The sequence below is a fragment of the Notothenia rossii genome (assembly GCF_949606895.1).
Source record: "Notothenia rossii genome assembly, chromosome: 6".
NCBI classification, from domain to species: domain Eukaryota; kingdom Metazoa; phylum Chordata; class Actinopteri; order Perciformes; family Nototheniidae; genus Notothenia; species Notothenia rossii.
The window spans coordinates 69,223,644-69,250,235 of NC_136909.1; the positions used below are offsets into that span (position 1 = coordinate 69,223,644).

Consider the following 26,592-nt stretch of genomic DNA (forward strand, 5'->3'; position numbering starts at 1 on the left):
CTTGATGTCATTTGTCATCAAAAAATGAATGTTATATTTGCTCCAATTCAGCCTTTCCATTCTCTGTGCTTCCACTCTAACAAAAAAAAAGTTCTCTTATCATTGAAGCTTGGAACAAAGAAATCCCTCAATTATGTATGGTTTTAGAAGTGACATTTTTCTCACTTAATTTATGCATGTCTTTGTGGTTCCATTGCTCTCATACTGCAGTACAAAGACAAAGCTACACAAAGGCAGGGAATGAAACGGCTGTTTTGAGGTGATATTAAGAGCTGAGTCAATTCGACTCCAGGCACAAGCACTGAACTCAAATGTTTCCCACCTTTTCTAGATGCTGCGGGAAATGAAGACGTGGAAATGGAGAGTCAAAACCCAGGTACTGTATGGTACAGTGACAAGCTGCAGCACGGGCGGGGGGGTGATTACCAGTTATTGTATTACCCTACACGTCCCTCACTGAGAGGGAAGGCGCACACATTGATCTGACTAGACTCTAGAGGAGATGGGAATTGTACGAGCTGACCGATGGTTTTCACTTCAGTTCCGAGTTTGATTAAATATCCAACCTGATCAGTCTTGTTAGCAGCAGAGGATTAACTACTATACAAAAGTTTAAAATGCATCTGTGCAACCTGGACAACCACACCTTGAGACCCTGATTTATTTTGTTTATCTGACAGCGAAAAGCCTTAAGTGTGTGTGTGTGTGTGTGTGTGTGTGTGTGTGTGTGTGTGTGTGTGTGTGTGTGTGTGTGTGTGTGTGTGTGTGTGTGTGTGTGTGTGTGTGTGTGTGTGTGTGTGTGTGTGTGTGTGTGTGTGTGTGTGTGTGTGTGTGTGTGTGTGTGTGTGTGTGTGTGTGTGTGTGTGTGTGTGTGTGTGTGTGTGTGTGTGTGTGTGTGTCAAGCATTAACTTTGAGCCAGAACCATTCCTCTTTCTCCGAATATCCTCTGCTCTGCTGGTATATAATTAAAATTCAGCATTTGCATACTGGCAGTGAGCAGTGCCTCGCCTCTCTCTCCTGTTTTTGTTTTATTCAAATCCCATTCCATTGACGAAGATTTGACAGATAGAGCCTCTCTGAACATGAATTTTGTAGATATTCTATGAGAGAGCTATGGCAAATGCAGCACTGGGATGCTATTGAAAACCTGAGCTATGTAATTACTTTCTCATGAGACACAAACAGAGAGGGAGGAGGAGCAGAGATATAGAGCTTTGGGCAACACCTGCAGTCTAATTTAGCCAAACATACAGCAGAGGTATCCTTCACGCCTATGTGTGTGTTTATTGCAGGTGGAAACCAGAAACCACAGATCAATAATGTGGTCTTGGTTACTTTGTAAAATATAACCTTTGCTCACAGACCTTTATTAGCACATTTATATACCGCAAGTACACTGTTCCTTCACATTTAGTTCTGTATTATTCCCTTTTAACGCAGATGATGTTCTTTATTTACTCGCACAGAGATGTTAGAAACCGCACCCTGGCAAACACCAGTGATGCAATTATAACACAAACCGTTACATGCTTTATATCCAGCAGTATTGTAAATCAGCTATTTTATAAATCTCCATTTAAACGAGCTTTTACAGCATACATCAAGCACTTTCTCTTCAGAAAATGTTTTCACTTCTTTCGTTGCCTTTCAAACTGAAAAAGAGCAATCTGTTGGTGTGAAAATGTTTTTTTTTAGTGATCAGCAATCATGTTTTATGGTCTTATTTTCTGCTGTTGCAGAATTTAATGTGAACACTTTGATTCCCTATGCCTGAATTCATCTTTGCAAAATGTACTTATTTATATATTAAACGTCTGTGTGCCTCCAGATGAAAATTCAGGAAACCAGGAGCCAAATCAAGATAAGGATGAAGATGAAACCCAGGAGAAAGATGAAGACGTAGGAATAAATAACGACGAAGAGAAAGATGAAGACAAAGGCATTGAAAACAATAAAGAGGAAGATAAAGGCAAAGGTATGTACCTAAGGGAGCAATTGTTAGTTTTTTTAATCATTTTAAATGTAAAAATGGTCAGTCACAAATATTTACTCCAAATTGAAACAGTTTCTGGTGATGATGAGATTTCCTAAATGTGCTTTATCACTGCACTGTATCCAGCAACATATCCACAGGGCAGTGAGGCAGACAGATATGAATCAGTCAGTTCAATACATGAAACCCTGATGGCTGACATAATGACAGCATGGAAACATAGATATTTACATTTGTTGGTTTACCAGCAGTCTGAAATTACAGGGCTGGGAGATGGAACACTACAGATAAACAATACGTGTTTACGTAGCTGTCAGTGTTTGAATCAATGCAGATTGAGCTCTCAGCACAGAATGAGGAGGATTTGACTGCAGCATTAGCGATTGGACATACAATATTCTATTACTGAAATGGAACATCATAATACATACACACATAACCAAAGCTGATAACTTTGAAGAAATTGCATCATGTTTGCAGACACTTGTGTGTAATCACCTGTCTGCAACAACACTGACGTTGTGTGAAAGCGTAACAAACATCAGAGTTGTGCCTCCTTTTTCCAGCAGAGGAAGAGCAGCCTGCTGCAAAGGCAGAAGATGACGACACAGCAAAGCCCACTGTGGAGATGGAAGGTAAGGGATTTGGTATGATTTGATCTGATTGACAGTCCGACATTCTACCAATGTCAATATCTCGTCCACTCTGGCATATTTGTATTCTTATGTATTGAATTATTAGGGCCAGTGTTGTTTTTGCTGTCTGCTGTTTGTCAGAAAAAGTTTTCCATAAGAATCAATCTCAGCCTGTCGAAGATCTACTTCACCCGTGTAAAATCACTTTGTATGGAAAGTACTGGGCATTGCAGGGGGCCTCAGGTGGTGTAACACATCTCTGGAAGCCATGATGGAGCTGCTGGGAACAATCAATCACCACAGATGAAAAAATTGAATAATCGCTAGACGGAAAAGACAAGAGCTCTTATTATGGATATGCTCTAGCAAAATCCTCAAGTGTGGTGCCTTCAGGAAACCTTTACCTGCTACAAGTAGCGTGCGGCTCAGAAAATGTGCTGAGGATAGCAACTAACTTTAGATGCAACAAAACAATTGGAGAAGTCATAGACACATCATACATTGGCATTTAACTGAGGTGCAACTCATTGAAACCAACTTTAAAGCTTATTGTGGCTTGTTGCCTTTTGGGAAGTGTTCGGTGTTCGTAGAGTGAAATATTTTTTTACTGTTTTTTATTTCTGTAATTTAAATAGTTCAAGTAAGTTGCAAAATGTTGTTCAGGCTCCAGCCGGAGGATTGTCAAGGGCCCCAATTTGGCCAGGGGCAGCACTGCTTCTCATGGATACATTTGGGCCTTTGAGAGGGATACAATGCGTGGAATACCCTTTACCTTTTTCACCCCTGATGAGTTTTTATGTCTGACTGACGACCCGGGTGACCTGTTCCTTCATGAACATGAGCACTGCCATTCATGGCCAATTCCACATTCCCAACCTGCTGTTGTTATACTCATTGCATCTGTGCTAATCCTTGTTTGTTTGTGTAAGACTAAGTGGCCCAGCTGTTCAATATATTAAGTTGCCTTTTTATTATAAAAAATACCTTATATATGTATCACCTGTTTTAAAATATTTCCATTTTCAGTAAGAACATGGTTCTAGGATCAGTGGCACAGACAAGTAGTCAGAACGTTTTGAGAGACTTACTTACACATTGTTGGTTTTGGTTTTTGTTGACAATGAGTAATATATCAGATGGTATGATTAGAGATATATATAGCTTTTATTTTCATTCAGAAACTCCAATTGAGTCCCATGATAGGGAGGCCATTTTGTTTGGATCAAACTTCTCTATGTGTGTAGCCCGCCCTTTTTGGTCTCTTGCCAAAGGGGATAATCTGTCTTTATTTATCCACATCTTTTCTCCAGCCCACATTGTCACTGATTAAGACTATTCTCTGGAGAGTTTAAGGGGTTAGATTTGGGAGAACTACCCGCCCCTCTCCCACCACTTCACTCACACAAAGGGGTTGAGTCGCTCCCCCACCTTCATTTCACTTTCTCTTTGACTGACATCCAATTAATTTGGGTGAGAGCGAACATCACGGATAGATCTATCTGAGATGGCCTTCTCCATGCTCTCTGAAAAGCCATCGTAGTTTGTCTCACAAACACTGCAGGCTCTCCATCACTGGAAGACTTCACCCCGCCTGTTGATTGTGTCTGCCCGGCCCACTAGTGCCTGTCACTGTCCGAGGTTACCTGGGGTTGGGTACTGTGTGGTGGCACTGTCGAGCAGTAAACAGTGGTGTCATTCATGATTGCAGGCAGATTGCATTTTGTATAGAGGGCCTTGGACACTGTGCAGACTCAAACTGTCTCGGATATTGAATCTAATGCGGGCCAGCCCAGCTTAGCCACACGTAACCTGCTATTCAAAGGCCAGGACCAACGATTCCCAGGCCAATACCCTTTATTAAAATGAATAACTGTAATCAGGCTGCCTGCTCATGGCCATGGAGTTTAAACCTGCTTCATTGAAAGGAATAATACATGATACAAGGAGGAGTATTGAATTGAACATTTTTAAGGAAGATTACCCCACACACACACACAGGCCTGTAATTATGTCGTGAGCGCGCGTGCGTGTGGTCTTTTTCACCAAGTCTCAACCTTTTATCTTATTTTTTGTGTTTTTGACATTGTCTTAAAATGACAATCAATTAGTTATTTGCAAGCACAAATAATATATATGCATATTTTCTGTTAGCTGTTATGTTTCTCGTGTCCAAATCAGTGGCTCAAAGAAAAATAAATCAAATGCTATAAAAGGACAAGCAATTATCTGCCTCTAAAGAGATGCTTTCTCATTTGTTTTTAGGTTATTTGAAAATTGATTCATCACAACAATAATGTATCTAAATGAAATCAGCTGTACTAAACATTTGGCTTTGTATGCATTTGATCTCACATTTACCAGCTAGCCCTTTGTTGGGCTCATTCTAGCGTTCGTCATTCAGCCTCTAAAGCAAATGTTCACATATATAACTGATTTGAGAACATGTACAAGGCAGACATATGTATACAGCATTCTCAAATCCCTTTCTTTGCCTCTGTTCATTTATTTCCAGGTGCTCACAGTTATCGGAAATATCTGCTGACAGCCTGCTGTTGGCACAAAGCTCTATATTGCACATAGGGAAGTGTTTATCACAGCTCTGTGTCTCAGTCCCAGCTCAGTCGCACTAAATAATACAAAGCTTTGTGTTTTATCCATTCTCACTCTCGTCCTCATTATGACTCGGTAAAAACCAGTCAGTCTACCCCATGTTTCTTTCACTGGGTAAAGATGTAGGATATGGCACAGGTTATTTGCTGATGTCTTAACAGTTCATATTACCAAACTGTAGCATCTGTTGTTTACGTTGCAGGTCTATTCGTGAAGTTGTGTTTGAGCACTTAGTCTTGTTTTTCTAAGCTCTAACAATGACTTTAATGTAATGGAATTTTCTAAGCAACCAAGAGCCACACAGTATAACAAATATTATATTGTGAGGATTTCAGCTCCCTGTGTGTGCAGTAGAGATACAGTATGTAAGGGGGTAGGCTGAGGAGAGATTCTGCATCTCCACAATATGGCTTGTATGTATTAGATTTCTCCCTGCACAGGCAATACGATTCTCAGTCTGATATCTGGGATTTTATAAAGGCTCCCCAAATTGAATCAGAAGCCAAGCAGCCTTTATTTATGAATATTCATAACACGCTTTTAAATGGAAACTGAGGTTATATTGTTATTGTGTTTGAAATATCTATCCAGCGAGTCTTAGTGACTTGTGAGAGTGGGCACCCGCTTCAGTAAGTCCATGGAACATACATCAATTAAAATGAGACTTTGCCTAAAGCTAGGTAATAATAAATCTGAGGTGTGAACAGAAAAGTTTTTTCTTTCATGCATGTGTGATTATCCTACTGGAGTCGATAGCTATCGTCTTAGCTTCCAAAGGTAAGATGTAATGGCTGCGCAGATTCAAAGACACCGAGCGAACAGAAGCTCATCCTATTTTTACAATCAAACTTTGAGCAAGTTCCCCCTGTAAAGCATTTGCATGCAATGCGCCAACACAAAGCTGAATAAGGTGTGCAGCGCTGTTCTGTGATAGTATCTCCTACTACACTGCCAGTCGCGTTAGTATGTGCCTATTATCGGCACAGCCTGAATATAAAGCACAGACAGCCTTGCAATCGTGGGAGCTTGAATGTATTTTTCAGTCTTTGATAAAGGTGGCTTCTGCTAGAGGCTTGACTTTGGGAGGACACTACAGAGAATACTTTAAGCATGAGGTCTCTTCCAAAGAAAGGCTGGGTTCAGACTAGTGGTAGAGTAGGACACAGACTCTAATGGCACACTAAGGCCAGCTGGCAGGGGGGATCCTGCAGGGGAGACGGAGACAGACAGACCCAGCAGGCCATCACAACAATCTAAGTCTGAACACAGCAGAGACAAGGCACCATTACACGAGCCCAGAGGCACCGGAGCTCACATTCCCTGCGCTCATCCCTCCCTCGATATTTCTTTTTCTCTCTTTAGACCTGTTGTGTTGTTAAAAAAACATCACAGCAATTCCAGTTCACACTCATTATCAAACTTTGCACTTGTTGTTTGTTACTTTAGTGTCATGACTTTCTTTCTCCTAACGCTTGCCAGGAGGTTTTAAGTATAGATGGATGAGTTTTGTTTTTTTTAACGCTGGGACTCTGCCACAACCGCTCGCAGCTCACTATATGCGTGGCTCTGTGCAGAAAGCCCAGCTGTATCCACAAGTGCCATATGGTGCCCAAAAAACCCTGCTGCACATCATGTACCCTCGACAGATCCCCATGAAAAATGAGACTACAACAAATCCCCTTCTAATAACTGTTATGAGAATCGGTTTTATTCTCTTTTTTGAGGATGTTATTGATTTCTTTGTATTTTACTCCCTCAGTGGTAGGGATTGTGTAACAGAACAACAAGCCAACACAAATGTCTCTCCTGTAATCCAGCAGACTTGCCACCGGCAATATCAAGGTGCAACACAATCATCGCACCACGGCGACCCTTTGTGCTCTCTTTTATGTTAGAGCATACAAACATACAAAAGCTTACAAAAAGAGGATTTTCTTAATAATCCTCTGCAAGTAAAAATATATTTTCCTGCTTTTTAGCAGCGTGAATAATTTATCCCAGGACTCATTGGTTTATTCCTCTCTGTGTTGCTGAAATGCACTTTGCATTTACGTCCCTTCGTCTCAGCAAAAAGGATTTCAAGCTTTGCCTAATTGGTTGTTTTGTGCCCTTTTGTCATTGCCTTTTGTGAACAATGGGATACTGGTGATGTAAATCTGATTCTGGAGAGCAATGCAGCCTTTCCTGTGGCAAAGACTTGTCGGAACACAATTAACTTTTGGCATTACACTGTATACAGTAAAAGTGAGTGGCTCCTCGGGGAGCAAGCTGCCACTGGCTGAAGACTTAGTGTTTTAAAAGCATGTTGCACCGACTGTGAAGGGACACAGCTACACCAATGGAAGCCCTGCAGAGGCAATGTGTGTGATGAAATGATGTATTTGATCCGTATTAATGCAGCCTTGAATTCCATTTGGCTTTGCTTCTCATGTTATAACTACATTCGTTTCCTGGAGATTTCAATATGAAAAAGTTTCATTTAAATTACTTGGAGTTTTTTCTCACCATTCTACAGCATGACAGTACCCTCCAACACATTGCTTATTGATGAGAACTGGACTCTGGTCATTTAGCTGGCGATAGCAAATAGACAAACAACGTGCACAATGTTCATTATGTTGCTCACCTCTGGCCGACAAGCCTACCTCAAAGAGAGAGGGGCCTCATCTAACAAGCTACAAGGGACACAGTCTCTCTGTCCTCCTTTGAAGCTCCTCTTTTGATCAGCTCTCCTGTCCCCTAACCTCTGTTGGGTTCACAAAGATGGCAAATGAATCAACTCGGAGCAGAATGAGAATTTGTCAGCCAGCACAGATGCGGCAAAGATGTGATTCAAAAGTCTGGAACACATTTTAGTCTCCATCACATACACATCCTTTAAAAACACACACATAAAGGCACGGAGTGATCAGTGATCTCTGAAACTGTTGCCTGTCTCCTGCAGGCAGCCGGGGAGATTTGATGGTAGAGCTACTTCAGTTAGACACAGCAGTAAACCCAAAGGAGATACCGACAGTCGTCTGTGAAACTCAAACATAACAGCTGGGATTTCAAGTCTTTAACCCACTGAAATGCAAATATCACTAGTATTTTATTCACTAGTATTTTCAGACATTGACACCTTTCTCTAATTTCTCTTCACCGAAGAAAGATGAAGATACAATAAGATACTATACATGACATTATAGACATCTCTAGACTGAGGTATATTTGTTATTTATACAGTATTTTTGTGAATGTATTTTCTTTAAAAACCTTTACTGAACCACAACACCTTTTTAAGAAAAATTCATTAATTAGAAATATAGCTGTTAGTTGAAGCCTTAATGATATTATACAGTTCAGTATGTTATGTCATATGGCTTTTGTTAAGCTTTGATAAGGAGGAAATTCATTAAAATAACTCATCATAGAAACTACTTAAATCATTTAAAAATAATTATTTAGTAGTACCTTGGTGCTGTGGTATATTCAGTTCATTAAGTTAGTATTTTTGTATTTATTATATACCTCTCTCTCTGTCTCTGCCTCACTTTGTGCTGACTCTTGGTTCCCCTGCTGAGATTTAGCTATAAAGCTGCTCTCTTGCTGACCTTTCAGTGACAGACAGCTGCTCTGCCAGGGCTTCCTGGTTCTCGCTGCAGTCTAGACTCACGCTTTGATTATATTGACCAGACAGATCCATGATCTCCGGCAGAAAACCTTGAGCTGCCCAGAAGAGGCATCGCTTCATAACTGCAGATCAGTCAGCTGGCCCGATCTGTTTCCTCAGCGGCACACAAACGTCACGCCGCCTGATGCTGCTCTGCCCTCGGATGACGCGTGTCACTTTTCATTGTGTCGCGGGGGTTAGCCAGATCACCTTTGTGTCAGGTTAGCACGTCCCCTGAAAACGATCTGTCTGCGCCTTGATATCGTAAACCACAATAAGAACTGAAGACAGAGGTGGGCAGCTTCCTGCAGGAGAGTCTAAAGATTATGTAAAGTAATTCAGCGAGTGATGAGAGAGGAGCAGGCCACCACTGACAGCAGGTTTAGCAGGTATGTAGGTCACACAGGGGGAGGCCTCTTTTGCATTTTTTTCCCTGCCATGTCTATTTTTGTTTTGTCTCCCTCTCACTTCTTCTCCCTCTTCTCTTAATCAGTTATTCACTTACTCCTTTCATCTCAGGGTGTCTCGGTGCTCTCGCTCTTAGTTATCTCGTGACTATTTTTCCCTAACTTGGACAGAGTGGGGAATAGAAAAAAAGAGAGATCAAGAGTGAGAGACATTGCCAGTGGAGACATTCTTTACTGGCTTTTGTGGTTCTTTCAACGTTGTCGCTTCAATGAGTGGCCGGGGTTCCTTTTCCAATCGCTTTTTTTGGCAACACATATTGTGAACCGTGCCCCCCCAACCCCCCCTCTTATTCTTGCCATCTCTCCTGCCCTCTAATCATCTTCTCTTTATCTGAGCTGTAGCTTAACCTTGGAGCAGATGGTGTCCTGTTCTCTTTTCACTCATTCGGAGTACTCTGTTTTCTCATCTTGTCAAGCATGGCCCAGGCCTGTGTAATGAGCTTGGGCCCTTTCAGCCTGTTTAGGGGACCCTGACCCAAGTTGGAGCCGCCCCTCAACAGCCACCACTGCAAGGTTACCTAAACCCGCAAGGGAGCACAATGCTACTTATAGTGTCCACAACCCCTTGGCCTTTTCTTAGCGAGAAGAAAGGCGGAATATTAATAAGGACTCTTGGCTTTTCAGGGGAAAAGCAGCGGAGAGGGGCGGTCAGAGTGTTTATTGAGCAGACTTGTTTTCGTCTCCTTAGCCTGCAGGTCACAGCCCGGTGCACTTTAATTGGCTCGGATTGTTAGACAGTGTTCCATCTCATAGCAAAGAAAACTCCCGCTATCAAACGCTGACCCCCGCCTCCTTACAATATCCTCTTTTTTCCTGTTGTGAGAACGGCAACTCATAGCTAAGCTTTCTCTACAAACTTAACATTAACATATGAAAATGGGCTGCTTTCCACATTTACCAGCTCCTTAGTTCTTTTGGTTGGGCACTTGTTGAGTTCCACCCGCTCTTGTTTTGCTCGAGCGGGGAGATGTCTTTAATTATCTTTGCTGTAGACATATTAGCCTCAAAGCTATTAGTCCATACAAAGTTCAATGAGGGGCTCTTTGATACTTGTTTAATATACATGGCTCAATGCAGACAAGGCACAGGTCCCTCAAAGACCACCCGGACGACATGCTGAAATGAATTCTGCTCAATAGATACTGAAATTGACCTTGACATTTTTCTGTGTTATTCTCTCAAGATAAAATGCTATTGAGCGAGCAGCAGCCCTCCGCCTGTTCCATAAAAGCCACAGAAACAAAAAGACCTTTACTAGAAATTTTATTCACTCGAGCAAAATAGAAATACTTAAGGCTATCAGTTAAAGACCTTTTGTCAGAAGTGTTTTCTCAATTTTATTTGTGCATACTCGAGAGGCCACTTAGATCAAAGAAACGGAGAAAGGCTGGGAAATGAAATATGGTTTGAATGGGTTTCAGCAGCTCCCACGCTGAGATAGCGACGGGTCGTGTCCGTTGTTTTGTGGCAGCAGCTGGACACCTGTGGGAGGGGATCAAAGCTGCAGGACCTGTTCAGAAACATCAGACCGGCCAACCGCGCCATGCTCCGGGGATCAAATGCACGGAAGAAATTCTCCTGGGGAACTGACTCTGTAGGGCACGGTCACTTCTACGACTCCATCGATTTCTATTCTTCTCCCGCTCAAGAAGAGAGGATTTGAATTAAAAGACAGTGAGATGTCCTGTGGCTGAGCGACAAAAGGATCCTCCTGTTCAGCCCCAGGCTCCTGTCTGCAACATTAAGCAGAGACGGCTTCCCATGATGCCATGTGGGTGACCCACAGGGACAGCTTCCCTGTCGGCTGACTGAGCCACAATGACAAGAACATTAAAAGTAGTGTGAAAGCAGAACTGCTGCTGAGGGGGACAAATGCTCATCGAGGATGATGCAAAACACTGAAAAAGGTGTATCATACTAAAGCTACATGAAGTAAAAAGTCCATTTCATTTAATAATGTCATGCTTTAAAATCTTAACTTGCCACTGCTGTCCAGTTCAAACTCATTTTCCAAACTCATGGTGGAATGCGGTGGGGCAGTTTACTAATGCTGACAAACAAAACGATAACCACCTCTTGTCTAATAAATGAATGGAAGGTGGGGGGGATGTAATTTTCTGCTTGTCTGCATACGAGGCTGACTTATGCCTAACTCTCTTCCTTCCTCTCATCTGTGCAGATGTACACGCACGCACACGCACGCGCACACACACACACACACACACACACACACACACACACACACACACACACACACACACACACACACACACACACACACACACACACACACCCTCCCCCCTCTTGAGCTACTAAGGGTTTTTCTCTGAAGGATATTTTCACTGAACCTCTGAAAGGCTGAAGTGACAAGAAAATAAATTAAGTTGACGAAATGTTTAAAAGTTAAGGAGTGTAAAAGTTTGGCAGATGTTTTCAATGTATTTGATCTCCTGAGGGGTCACTTTTCACTAATATGTTATGGAAACTTCACGTCACGATGTTTCAGAGAGGAAAAATAAACAGATTATAATGTGTGTGTGAAATGCAGATCAGATACCCTTTTGAGGTTGATCTTCATGGAGCAAGGTCATGCATGTTTTAGTGTTATCCTGGAGAAACAATAGAGTTTGATTATTGTATGCCCTCTTTCTCTAGACATCCACATCACCCATGCAGTATACAAATACAGTTTGGATGCAAACTGGTAATTTAATTTACATACCAAAATGGAGGGTGGGAGGCACCACTGGTGTAAGCTGTCTAGTTTCCTGCTGAGGGAGTCAATTCAGTCGACTGTTTTTCTGTTTTCCTTATCAGCCCTCTGTGGACCGACCCTCTCCTTCACCAGAAACCTTGACAGAGGCCCGTTTTTCTCTTTCCCCCATCTTGTTTATGTGTTTACCACTGCACACTCACATCCTCCCTAAATGATAGCCCCTCCACTGACAGCACACAGGAGTGAAATTAGAGAGCAGACATCCCCGCTCTGCTGTTCCTTCAAGCCTCAGGCAGCCAGGGGAGGCTGGGGCAGCAATCAATTGAAATTCTGAGCTTTTTGGCTTCGTCTTGATCAGTGCTGGATATTAGAGGAAGAGGATGTTACCGTAGCACCCAGACTTTGTTGTTATATCACCTGAGAGACGGGAAGAAAGCAGCATCTGGAATGAGGCCAGTGCTTCAGAGAGCTGCGGCACACACATGCTAAAGGCAGACATGATGGAGGGTCTGTTCCTGTCACAACATCAGGCACATCCCTATCAGCTTTAATATCCACAACATGTGGAAAAGTGATAATTCATGGCATATCATTTTATGTCTATGCATATTTTTAACACATCCCTCTTGATGCCATACGCCTGGATCACGAGCACAATGTGCTACATCGTATGTGTACATGTTTCCTGTAGATGTATTCCATTACCGTGATGATCTGAATCTGGTGGTAAACCTGCCTCGTTCATTAATGTATAAGGAAGCAGGAAAAGATTAAAGGATATCTCAGGATTGTGACAACATGCTTCCTGTTTTCCTGAGCTTGGCCATGTCTGTCACCTGTGATAACATTGTACTCAAAGTAATTGCTGATACCTGGGAACACAATGAAATGACTTCAAAAGCAGGGGTGATACAGAAAGTTGTCATAAAAAGTATGGTACACAAGTTTCAAGATAAAAAAAGACATAGTATACATGTCATAACAAAATGTCATCCTATATAGTACAAAAAAATGAAAACAGAAAAACAGGCTAGCTCAGCTGGTAGAGCGGCCATCACATGTACATCTTTCATGTCTATCTTCTTTCCCTCTAGTTTAATAAATCTAAATGTCATAAAAAGTCCTATAAAAATGTTTGTCAAAAAGATAAAACATTTTTCATATATATATATTTTCATGGCATAAAAATATCCACATTAGTATTTTATAGTATTTCATAAGAAACTAAAAAGTAGTTTAATAAGTCATAAAAAGTCATAAAGAATGTCCTGGTATAAATTTAAAAAACAATATAGTCATTAAAAGAAATGATATAGCACACTATACCAGTAGTTCCTTAACTCTTTGGGCCAGGAACCCTCAGCCCTAAACAGTAGGGCTGGAGCTGTAGACATGCCATTGTTAATGATAGAGCACAGTTTACTGAATAATGGAAGATTATTTCGCTGACCTATGGACCCCACTTTCAGGTCCCCTTCTTCGTTAATTAAGATGTTAATTCCTCGTGTGAACAGTTCTGCCTCAGATCAAACGTTTAAAAAATGAATACAGAGTGATATTTGTGTAGCTAGATCCTTCATGCTTTTTAGCAGTCCCTAAATCCCAGTAGGTCTCAGAGAGGAGACATTTCCTGCCCAAGTGTTGCAACAGATGAAATCACTTCTCTGTTGAAGGAGCATTGTAGTGTACGTTACCCGTGGCTGGCAGCACGGCAAAGGTGGTATGCCCAAGCTGTCTAACGCAACACAATGTAAATGCACCCTGTTAGCCAATACTCTTTAGAGTGGAAGCAAATGTTGCATAGTGCCACATAAAAGATTACAATCACCTATCACCATTTATTTTTGGTCCTTACTATTGTTGTCTTGGTCTTCAAATCATATTTTTATATATGACAGCCATAATGAACTACTGTGTTACTTCACATATAAATATTGTGCAAAGTTAATTGATTATCTCTTCTACATTAAACCCATATAACACTGTTATTAGAAACCCATATTACACAGGAATACACCCCTATTAAAGCCCGATTACATTGTTATTACACCATTATTACTATTATATATATTATTATATTGTTAGATGTTGCCCTATTAATACATCCGTATTACACCTATAATATACCCATATTACACCCATGTTACACTGTTGTTACACCTATTACACATGGACACAGCCTGTAAATGACTGTATCCCCAACAATACAGACATCATTTAAAAGTCAAATGTCCTCTTTCATCTGTTATATCTGTGTGCTATTGTCATGTGTGTGTAGGGGGTTGGGGGGGTTGATTGAGTGTATCTAATATTTGATGTCTTCTTATGGCTGACTGTGAGCGTTCTGTTTTAAAATAAAATACAATATATATTGAAAAATAAACAATAGCCTCTTCCATGGTACATGAACCCAAACCTGCAATTACAATCAAGAAACCAGCGTTACAAGGAATTGAATTAGCTTGATCGCAGAGTGGTTAGTTTACATACAGAACATTGATAAAACTTTGGATTCTCCACGTTCCTCTATCACGCTTAAGCAGTTGTATTTGTTTACATCATCTCCGGTCCGCCTGGGGAGAGCAGTTCTTTTTATGGCGTGCTTTGTTTGGATGATTGTTGTTGCAAAGAGGGGAAGCGGCACGGTTTGCCCAGGGAGTGACGAGGAAGAAGGAGTCGTGCGACTTGAGATGTAACGGGGAGGATGGGGGGGGGGGGAGAAGGATGTGTGTGAGGGGGAGTCTCAGGCTGCCTTACAGGGATGGCAGTCTGTAATTAATTTTGCATGCGTCTTTCTCCCTCCTCGCATTTGTTTTCTTCTTTTGTGAAGAATAACTCTTTAGGAAGGCGCTACATTTCCAGGGACGAGAGACTGTTAAACATCACGACACATTTCAATGCAAGGCCATGAGGATGAAGTTGGTCATAAAATAGAAATTCTCAATGTTTTATGATGATCTACTTTTTCTCGAGCAGAAAGTAATTTGATTAAAATATATAAATATATATATATGAAGCAAATTAATCTTGCACAGGTGATTACTTTGACTAATACCTAAGATTTGTATCAACAACATCTGCATGCAAGAGTGGACTTCAGAGATGAGTTACATGTCTGTATCTGTGTGCTCCACATTGCAGATGAATCTGAGACGAACAGCACTGAAACCAGCAATGGAGGTGAGTACAGGTCACGTCTCTCCTCATGAACCCTCCAGTCTGTGTGCTGTGACGAATCGCTGAAATCCTGCCACTGAACAGAAACCTCCCTGCCGCCTGCTCACACATCCCTTCCTCCATTTCTTGCTTTCCTGCCTCTGCTACACTCGGCTGGATATGTCTGTCAACATAGCTGCCTGCATTCAAATATATCGCAGTGCTCGTTAGCGTTCTGATTATATGTATAGATGCTCCAAAAAAGTCTGTTTGAAAAAGTTGTTGCTAGTTACATTATAACTATAAACCCACTCGCCTTGATGGGCAGAGAGTTTGTTGATTGGTAAATTGAGGCTTTCTGCACAAGAAGAGGCCAGCAGCTTGATTATCAAAGCCTCTCCTCACATTTCCCCCTCTTTATTTCTGTTCTCTACTCTCCCCTAGAGGAGATGAAAGATCCTGTGGAGAGCTCAGAAGAACCTGATTTCATTCTTACTGACAGCATTCAGTCCAAAGGTAATGGCGCTCTTATCTCGCACACAATCTATTTAGGAACGACTTGTTGTGAGCGGCCACAGCTGCTGAATTAGAAATCCCTTTATCCAGAGGGCCCTCAGCGCTGAGCAGCTGAGTGCTACCCAGTTCCACCCTCCTCGTCTCCTCTCCCTCTGTAGGGGCCATATTGTAGGATATTTTGGTATAAACGTGTCAGCACGTCTTTGGAGATTGAGTGTGATAAATGGCCTGCAAACTATACTATCAGACATTTAATAAATCAAGTGTGCAATGCATATTATTTTAACATGCAGCCTACACGGGCTGTAGGGGCAATAATCATGCCAATAAATCATATTTGATAAGGATACCACACTGTTGTTATTCTCAGGGCTCCGCTGAGATTTAGGGCAATAAGACAGTGTGTCATTTGTATTTGTTCTGTGTGTGGCTCTATAGAGTTGTTCAGCCAAAGAATGGGATTCAGACTTTGGCGCTGTAGTTCCCAGGTAGAAAAAAATAATCATTAAGCAACTGTTGTGAACAGATTGTCAGGGTTGAATAAATAGGACGGGCAAGCAGCATATGAAATAACTTGGCAGAGCGGGTGGGGTGGTGGAGAAAGGAGAGAGCTTAAACAATGCCAGACAGAGCGCCAGATAAGAAAAAAGCTTGTTGTCGAACAAGCGTGTGGATCAGGGTGTTCTGCCGTATAGAGAGCTGGGTGGCCCATAGTGTGCAGTTAAAATTAGCCGTGGAGTAGCATCCAAACACTACAGACGTCCTGTTTTCTGAACAGAGATGCTGGGTTGTTTTATCTTAAAAAGACTCACATTAGAACAGGATTAGCCTCGGTGTCCAAAAGTCTGTTTATCCATCTGTCGGTATCAAGATCATCACAGATACAATTTTGACAAAACGTTGCCCTTTATTGCCTTTTATAGATACATGCTACAACATTCTGTGTACTGTTATTTACTAACAGGTAGTTTGGTACCCATTTTGGGCCGATGAAAGTATCCTATAACCAATCACTGTAGTTAAGGGACATTTGCTGGAGATAATTAGTGCTTCAAAAAGTGAAGAAAAGCAGGATGCTTTCGGCAATCCCATTTAACTTTCCAAAATAAACATTTTCTTTCCACTAACTTGGCAAAAAATGACACAATTGCATTTGTCCCATAGACAGATCATCACTATGAAATATCCTTTTTGAATGAAAGGATACCATGGGCTATAAAGCCAACGTATACATCTTTACATGTTACAATAATTTCTAGTAAGGCTTTGAGAAGCAAAGTCATTTATTGCCATTTCTTCTTAGCCAAACTGATAAATAAATAAAATCTCACAACTAAGAAACTCGAAACATGGAATATTTTGCCAGTTTTGCTTGAAAAATTACTTCAAATTAATCTGTAACTATTTCCATATTTGCATGATTGTTATTTCCGCTCTAATTCCAGTTCATTCTGTGGTGTGCAATCATCACTTCTAACAGAGATTGTTCATTAAAGTCCCCAATCACTTCCCAAGTAAGAAATGGTAATACGGTAATATTGCAAAGAGTAATATTAAAGAAAAAGTATTGTGTATTTAATGTAAGAACCAGAAATCCAGCCGTGCAAAATCTAAATTCAGACTTGTTCTCCTTCCAGACACTGTTGAGAAGAAAGAATAAGCAGCCGAAGGACGGACAATCGACCTCATCTGACAGCCAGCAAAACTGTGCGAAGGCCCCCCCCCCTCCCCCGGTGTCAGGAGGCTCATGTCAGCATGGCCCCGGACAACCAGTCACTCACAAGATGCTGACATCCCCAACTTCATTTAGCTTCTTCCCTCCCTCTTAAGAAACTACTCATCCCTGAAGTATGTGTGTACTATATGTATATGTATGTACAAAAACCTTACCATAGGACTTGAACATATCAACCCGTTAAGATGAGCCATACCTCACTGTGTGTCAGAGTCATGTATCATTTAGAGATAAAGCAGGTTCAAGTCTCTTTCTGTGATCTCCCCCCCCCCCCCCTCTGTGGGAGCATGGTGAGTCTGTCAGAGGACCCCCCCACCACACAGCCCCTTATATCCAGGCTGGGTGATGCTTAACATCTACTGTCCTTTTGTTCTCACAATGCCAAACAGTCATGACGACATCCAGCAGTGGAATACCTGACAACACGCTGACACCTGCCATGTCTCCTCACACACTTCTGCAGCCCCATTGTTTAGTCAAATCAGAGCCTTGATTCTGACCAGTCTGTAAGGCGGCAGTCATTCCCCAGCCGTTATCTGTAAACATCACTGATCGATCTGCGCCGCCGCTGTTACTGCAGCTTGACTCGTATAACCAAGAAACTCCATCAAGGCCAACGTACACTAACCAGGAAATGAGTGTCTGTTAACAAATCAATTGGTTCTTTTCCCTCTTTTTCTTTGCAGTTTCCAGTGCATGCCAGAAAAAATTGCTTTGAACTTCATCCCACATTAACAGGAATTACAGTCCTCTTCGCTTTTGCTTGTCTTCTTATCAGATTGTCTATAATTGTATTGAAGGAATCTGCCTTATTTCATATCAAACTATTGAAATCACAATCACAGACCTAAGGAGGTGGTCAGAGTATGGATTCTTGTTGGTGTATTGCTTGCAGATGATTTGTAATTTTAAGTACGTCATGCGATGGCTAATGCCTGTTAAAGGTCTCTTGTGTTTCCCTCAGTTGATTTTAAAACATGCTTTTGGTTTCTTTTTAATGTTGGTATGACTCATGAATATTTTTTCAGTGGTGCCATACTAAAGATCCGATTCATTGAAGTTCTACGAAATGATGCCTTCATACTTTCGATGTTTGCTTTGCTAAACTATAACTGAAACAACTAATAAAATGTAAAGGTGGAAGCCATGTCTCAGCTTTCAATGTGCCTTGTCATGTGTCTTGTTTCATATAAGATTTTATTTATTTTGTACTCATCGCTGGTAGAATTAATGTTCCCTTTGTTCTTACATGTTACATGGAACCACTGTGTGTGAAGGAGCGATCACTTGTGTGTCTCCGGGCAGACAAACAATTAGTCTGTCCTGTGATCTGAAGCCCTGCTGCCTCTCTGGCCCCTCAAGCTCTCTTCTGTAACAAATGAGAAGAGATATCTCTCACCCCAGAGCACCCCCCCTCTCTGCCCCCTCCCTCTGGGATGCTCACTAATGGCCAGAGACCTCACAAGGAGTTTATCAAAGACTCTCCAGAGCAGAACAATTTATCAATCACCTCTCTAATCTCGAAAATAATGTTAGCTTAGCACCTTTTCAAATATTAGGTAAATGTTTATTTATCCTCTGAATCTCTAAACTCACATGTCATTGGCTGGACTGCCTTAGGTTGCATCACTACTGTATATGTTTTAATAATTAGACATATTATCCAATATATACTTTAAAAAGTGTGAATATTGGCACCACTTGTTGCAGTGTAAAAAGCAACAGGGCACTAGTTTGGATACTCTCATTATCCAACAAGCAAAATCATATCAATCAGAAGCTGGAAACAAACCTGAGCAAAAGCCTCAGGTTTATAAAAGCTGGAAATCTACCAAATACCTTTTTACACCAACATAGAAATGTTTTTGTCTTCATGGGATGCAAATATTCATGCAACACACACTGGGCTTACAGCCTGGTATCCTGGCAACCACTGACCTCCAGCACGGACACAGGTACTTGCATGTTCCTTTAGCAAACACATGTGGACAGTCATCAAAAAGAGTTTGCCCTTCTTATTTAGACACATTGCCCGAAAAGAGAAGGAAAGCGAAGAAAATACAGTTTGATGTGATGGAGGGATGAAGGAAGCACAGCTACAGTAACTCTACTCTATCAGAGTGATGTGAACTTCAGGTGAATTGCAGCCTAGAAAAACCACTGTGTCTAAAATAATAACTACCCTTTCACTCACAGGCCATCACATTATATTGCTGCATGATTAATGTCGAAATATAAATATTCTCCCATTTGAACATGTGACTTTGGCGATTCTAAATCCCAGTTATATCATAAAACGTGTTTAAAAGAATGGTGCTACGGTGATGAACAGCCACTGGCTAATGATGAGAATCGCTCATTGCATGCTCTCATCTTGACTGTTAACAGCATATTATCCAGATGGGACAGACTTGCTCCAATTTGGTCGGATCAGAATTCACTTTCAAACCTCCTTATTATGGGGTAAACAATTGCCAAGTGTGTCCCTGTATTTATTTCAGAGCCTTCCATGGGGCAAATTAATGAGTAAAGTTTTCACAGTAAACTATTTATACATTTATGATAACAATTGAAGCCGCAGAAGCAGAGGAATGTTCTCTATTAATCCATGCATTTTTCTTCTTCTCCTCCTTTGTCCTAGCCTAGCAACTACATTATACTTCATGAGGCTCGGCACTTTCAGGTTTGTTAAGCTGAACGTTTCGAATGAAGCGTCGAGCAGACAAGAGGAGTGGGTCACAAGCTGTACAATTAGAAGCTACATAAGAGTGATTATTTAAGGCAATTTGTCTGGAGGTTTGGGCCTTTTCTTTGAGGCCTTTACTTGATAGCTCTCATTGTGTAGAGATGAACAGGTAACAAGGCGAGAGATGCAACAAAGACCCCCCAATGGAATTGAATGATGGGTATGCTGGTTAGAAGGTATAACATATGGTCACCAGGACACTCCTAGACTTCTAATCTATAACAAAGCAAATCTAGTCCAACACACAAAAGAAGATGAATTCTCAACATGTTCTTTTCCATCCCACAACTGGAAACGTATCAACAAGCATCATGCCTTTCACCAGAAATGTATCAAAACAATGTGATTTAAACATTATCCTAAAAAGGAACAACATTCCACTCTTGTAATATTGTTTTCATAGCCTATGATGACAAAAATGCATCAACAACAAGTTTCTCATCTGTTGCAATGAAAAACAAGTTTCATATCGCTTTACCAGCTACCACGTTTATGTTCCATTAACTTGTCGCACGGCAAGCGATGTCAGGAGTGATTGTCCCTGGAACGGAGACGGTTTAAATTTTAATGACTTCATTTAAATGTTGCATGTCAGAGCTGAGGGTTCCCTGAACCTGAGCAGTGGGTAGTGTCAGGGGAAAGAGCTTAATCGCATAGGCTTGCTGCCACGCGCCTGCTCCACGGCATACAAAACACTTCAGTTCTAAAATAACAAACCCCCTATTTCACAAAACAGCCTGCCGTCCTAGTTTACACCTAACAGTGTGGTATTTTTAGGCTTACATTGGAGTGGGGAGGCAGAAATTGTTCACTCACACAGCAAAAACATCAGGCACTGCGTCTGTTTCTACACATTAAACACACCATAAACACATGACGCATGTGTTGAATGACCTGCGTGGTTGCCATGTTTTTGTCAGTTTCTATCTGACAGGCCTTATCAAGCGGCTGTGTTCTGATAGGAAGTGATGTGCTCCATTTATTCTATTTTCCAGATGAAAGCTCTTCTTATATAAACATGCATTGACATGTTCCCTCTCCTGTTCTCTCTCCTGCTGCTAACTCCCCCCCCACCCGTCTTCCTCCCTCCCGCCACAGTACGGCTGACCCGGTGCCACACTGGCTGTTAACAAATCAACAACAAATTGGAGAAAAATAATGCAAGCTCCAAAGCTTTAAATCCCAGCACTAGATAAGCTGCCTTTATCTGAATAACAGTGTTTGTCCTTCATGAAAATGCATCGCCCCCACAAGAGGCAAAGGCTCCTCACTATAGGTGAACTAAGCCGAGATAAACACTCTAATTGGGATGAAAATTGACGCCATTCATTATGGATGTCGGTCTTCAAAGGCAGCGGGAGCCACTGAAATGTTGAAAGGAAATTGACTTGCAGCGTAGCTAGTTTACTTTGAACAAGTGAGAATACGTCGATCAAACTCCAGCAGCACAAGACGTTATGCAGATTACATTTGTTGTCTGACTGAAAAAGCACGCTCGTCTCGTGCTCAATACCCCTCGTGACAATAGAACGGAGCAGAAAGAGGATTAATAAACTAATTCTATCTCTCTACCTCTAATTATTAACTTGAAAATGCATATTGAGGTGATATGGCAAATGCTAACCCTTATTGTGGCTACAGTAGAGCACGGGTAAGACATAACATGAAGTATAAAGTTATCCATTCCAATTCAAGTCTGCTTTTGTGATCACTGAGCGGCAAACAGGGCTGAGGGGAGAAGCTCTCGCTGTTTTGAGGACAAATCACAGCTTGCTTCAGTGTGAAATTTGGATTGTGAAGCTAATGTGTGTGCAAGGGCTGTGTAGCAGTTACTTTATTTTGCAGACTTCTGGGTCGAACTGCTTGTCACAAAGACTGAAAACAGCAGCAGAGGCAAATATAGGGTCCTGTGTTAAATGCAATTAAAGACCCATTAACAATATCTGGTAAAAAAAACTCAGCATCATTCTTTCTTAATTGTCCTCATTAGCCAATAGGTTCAAGCTTTTATGTTGTTTAACAAGCTTCTATTTGGATAACTAGACAAATATATACAATGTGTTGGTGTGCAGTATTCTCTTTTGGGAGGAGATAAATGGAGAAAAGATTGAAATGATTACATTCCTTTTAAGGACACTAATAAACTAAGTGCATTGGGGAAGGCATAAGACTCACACTGTTGCTCCCCTTGTTAACAACTTAACTTCAGAAGTCATTAAAAATGTTGTTTTTCTAACCACAAAAAACCCAGAAAGCCTAATGAATAAAAATTAAAAGCTACAGCTCTAAATTGCTCAGTAATTAAATTGGACATTAATAAATGCATTAGTCCTGTTTGGCTACAGCTTTGTAAGCAGTTTGGTTACGCAGATGTTCTGTCACTCATTACCGCTAAATGTCACCTGGATCTTAGTTTCCAGGGATTCAGGGAATGACTCAGCAATGCAGAACTTTTAACTTTTAAATCAAGCTGAGCGGAGTGCAGGGTTTACGCTGGAGCCCTGCTGCTTTTCACTCCAGTCATCTAATGTGAAGGCACTTAAGTGATCAAGATAGAACAGAAGGGAAGCTGGGGTCAGATGTAGAAACGTTGTTCATTTTCATAAACTCAGCAGGAGATTTGTTTTAAATAATAGAAAGTTGTCTTTTATATACCCAAATGGTTGAAGATACAAAATGGGACATGTATTTGTAAAATCAATGGTTTCAACATTGGAAGTTGCGTAACGGTGAAAACACCAAAGCTTTGATACATACCGCTTTAAACTATGTCAAAATGTGTGATGCCTGGTCGCATGCTCCAAAGAAGTAGAAGCAACTCAAGTCATCTTTTAATACAATCTAAATGTGCAGTCATCAATTATAACAACATTAAAAATAAGAAACAAACTGATGAAACTCAGAGGCAGTAAATATTGTACTGCCATCTGATATTCATTATGTCTGCTGTCACCCTTTAGTTTTACATTAGCCCTGTTACTGTGTCGCCAACCAGTCTGTGTTAGTCCGTGTGCATTTTGATAGATGTTTATTGGATTAAAATCAAAATGGCAAAAATGAGAAAACAGCTGCAGCGCTGGGTCCAACCTGCAGTAACAGCTTTTTTTCTTTTCTTTGCTAAAGCCACCAACTGAAGGTCTGAGTCCCTGAGCTGCTGCCTGCTTTCAGCCTGGCAAAGTATTCTCCAGAACAAAACAGAAACATGAGCGGTTTTACTCGTTTCTGACACTTTGGATTTATATAAACTATCAAAATGTACACTGGTTCTGTCATTTCAACATGATTGAAAAGCTTGCTGTTGACTCACGAGGAAACACTGGTAGACCTACGACAAGACAGGAAGTGTCGGGGCTAGCTGCTTAGCGTGCTAATTTAAGTAGGTATCTCTGTAAGAGGTCCTTTTATGTTTTGGGGGGGGGTTCCCTATAGTGTGTTTTAGTGCATGTAAATGGACTGCAATGGCTAAAATCCCGAAGTTCCCTCCAGAGGGAGTTTCCAACTTATACAAATACACTTATAGGCGCATTCACACCAAGTTCTTTTCCCACAATAGTTCACGAGAACTCAGTTCATGAGAACTCTTTTAGTTCTCATGAACTAAAGCAGATCGCGTTCACACCGCAATGAGTTCCTGGGGGTGGATTATGCAAATGAAGCCGCTGACGTCACTTCTTCTTCTTCTGCTTTGGGTTTACTGGCAGGCCGCAAACAACTTCACGGCATATACTGCCACCCGAAGTCCCCGGCCGGAAGTCCCCGGAGTTGGGGACAGGCTTCAGTAGAAGCTGCTGGGAAAGCCTTCCGAGTAAATCACCAGAACGCCGACACCTCCTCATCTCCACCGCTCCCATGTTTTCTTTTGTGTTGCCATAAGTTAGTCTCTCTGCGTTTGTGCACTGGGCTAATGCTAATGCTAATAATGCTAATGCGAGGATAATAAAATGGCGGCTTCAGAAAACCTTTTGGGAGTTTTACGGTGCGTGGTTTGCATTCCGCCCAGCCAATCAGACATAGGAACCTTTTTCTCCCACGAAAGTCCCTGCTCTCTAGCAGGGACGGAAAAGGGGGTAAAAAAGGTTCTGATGAACTAATTTCAGTTCCGGCTCTTTTTGGTGTGAACGCGACATTTCGGAACTCAAGTGGGAAAAGTACTGCGGTGGGAACGCGGCTATTGAAGTTAGTGTTCTAGTTTTTTTTTGCAACCTTCTTGCAATATCATACAGATTACATCTTTGACTGGATGACTTTTAGCTGTCATGTGATGCTTAGCTCTGTGTTCCAGGGCTTCAGTTAAAGCCTGAACAGTTTCCCTCTGTGAGCCAGCCAAGGTTCCCAGGCTCTGTCTCACAGTGATGACATATTGATGAAAGACATGCAAACTGTTTGGGTGCGTTACCACTTGAGAAAAGCTTCATTAAAAAGTTCATTAATAACTCACCAAAGAGTAACTTTCTTTAAAGCCTCAGTTAGCTCTTTTGTGACAAGGCTTCTCTACCATTTTCTACTCGGAACAGCCACAATATCATTTGATATATAATCAATCCATATGGCACAAGCAAAGGGCAGAAGCTCCACGGCTCATCCACTGATTGCTGTGAGCACATCTTAGCAGCATTTGTTTTTTAATAGGCTAATGTTTCTTTTGCACTTGAGCCCTAATATCTAAATGTCAGTTAAATGACTTAATACTCCGTAGCTCTGACCAAACAAATAATAAATGACAACCCTTTTGGTAAAACATAAAAAAGAGGTCTGACTCTTGAACTGTTGTGCATCCCTCAATACAACAATATCGATTTGTATAGAACTGAGCCTATGGCTGCTTAGTGTACAGTCTATGGTAGACTGGCACCTTTATAATTATAACAACTAGTTTTGTTTAGATTCACAGTTTCACCAAACTAGACAACATAAAATATATATGAAAGCAAACAAGGCATTGTCTTATCGGCTCTTTTCTATTGGCTGTACTTTGTGGTCTGAATAATACATAAGAATATTATACATTTCTCATTATTGTCCCCGATATATGTTTTGCATCCCTGAATACTGTATAGCAGGGGTATTCAACAAAAATTCAACGAGGTCCAGTTAGAGAAAATGTCCCCATGCAAAGGTCCGGAACATCAAAATGTCTAACTTGCTTTATGAATTAGTGTGATATATATTGAAGTAGCCTGTAGCTTTATCAACGTCTGCATGTAATCAACAACTCACTGTCAATCAAATAAAGAAAGTACAATTCAAAAACAACAATATTTATTGTCAATTAACATTGAACTATACAGATATACAGTAAAATATGTATATTTGTAATGTTCCTCTCGGGCTGCATTTAATAATAAAATAGAGAAAATAAATAAAATAGCTTTTGAAAATGTTTGCATCTTAAAAGTGTTTAATTTTAGATAAATAAAATAAAGTGTAGCAGTAGCTTGAGTTTCCCTTTTTCTTTGTTAACCGTTTCACTTCATGACTTCACAGTTTCAGCCGAACAATATCAGTCTTTACACATCATAACAATTGAACAGTTTTAAAGTTTCTCTTTCTTTCTCTCTTATATTGCAGTCCCTCACTCATTTTTTGTTGTTCAGTGCGAGAATTGAGCTTGAGCTTGTCCTGCCAGGAGTTTGTAAATCTGGGCTGAAATTGTGTCAGGGCCATTCTCATACACACATGCAGGTGCTCATTGGTTAGCCTGCCCTGGAACGATATTTAGTTTTAATTTTGATCCTGGTGGACTGATCATATTGGGCTCTGAGACTGCTTATTTTGTGTGACCTCAGTTCTGACTTGAGAGGGAATGTTTGGTCAAACACTTTGTGTTTTGTCTCATAGTGGCGTTTTGGCACTTTTAATGAGCGCCACGGTCTCTGAACAAATTAGACACACTGGTTCTGTGCTCCCAGTGGGCAGGATGAACATGAATGAGTCCGTCCACTCAGGGTTAAAAGCTCTCTTCTCACTGTCCACTTTCCTCTTCTTGGAGAGCATCATGTGTAATTATTTGTCTCTCCCTGTCTGCCGCTAACACGCATGCTCACTCTCCTCTCCGTTTCTCTCCCTGTATCGCTAATCATTCTCTTCACTCACTTTCCTCTCTGCTTCAGTGCTTCTGGCCCAATCCCAAACCACTCCCTCGACCCTACCCCTCCGTGACGGAGTGAACTCCGTCTGTAGCCACACTCGCAGCTCAACGAGGCTCCCTCCTGTCAGGTGGAGGGAGTAAATACAGCAGCAAGCTTTGGGATGGCCTCCCCTCTCTCCGGCAGAACAGGAACTGCTGTAACTGTATGTAACAACGGTTTCAAATCAGCATCTCTTAGACAAAAAATGGAAATTAATAACTCAAATAAAACTCCAAA

The 26,592-nt window shown here is 41.2% G+C and overlaps 1 protein-coding gene across 6 annotated transcripts in view; it reads left to right on the forward strand.

Moving 5' to 3' along the window:
- Positions 1-18,643, forward strand: part of macrod2 (mono-ADP ribosylhydrolase 2) — a 418,271-nt gene extending 399,628 nt beyond the window's left edge. The window contains exons 13-18 of one of the 6 annotated variants that reach the window (XM_079688242.1): positions 332-376; positions 1,830-1,976; positions 2,564-2,629; positions 15,216-15,254; positions 15,675-15,746; positions 17,192-17,262. In XM_079688242.1, coding sequence (XP_079544368.1) covers positions 332-376; positions 1,830-1,976; positions 2,564-2,629; positions 15,216-15,254; positions 15,675-15,746; positions 17,192-17,223 — 401 coding nt within the window. In that variant the 3' untranslated portion in view covers positions 17,224-17,262. Of the gene's footprint in view, positions 1-331; positions 377-1,829; positions 1,977-2,560; positions 2,630-15,215; positions 15,255-15,674; positions 15,747-17,191; positions 17,263-17,383 lie in introns of those variants that run through there. The other 5 variants (XM_079688241.1, XM_079688243.1, XM_079688244.1 and 2 more) reach the window with 5 other exon arrangements.
- The last annotated feature ends 7,949 nt before the right edge of the window (positions 18,644-26,592 follow it).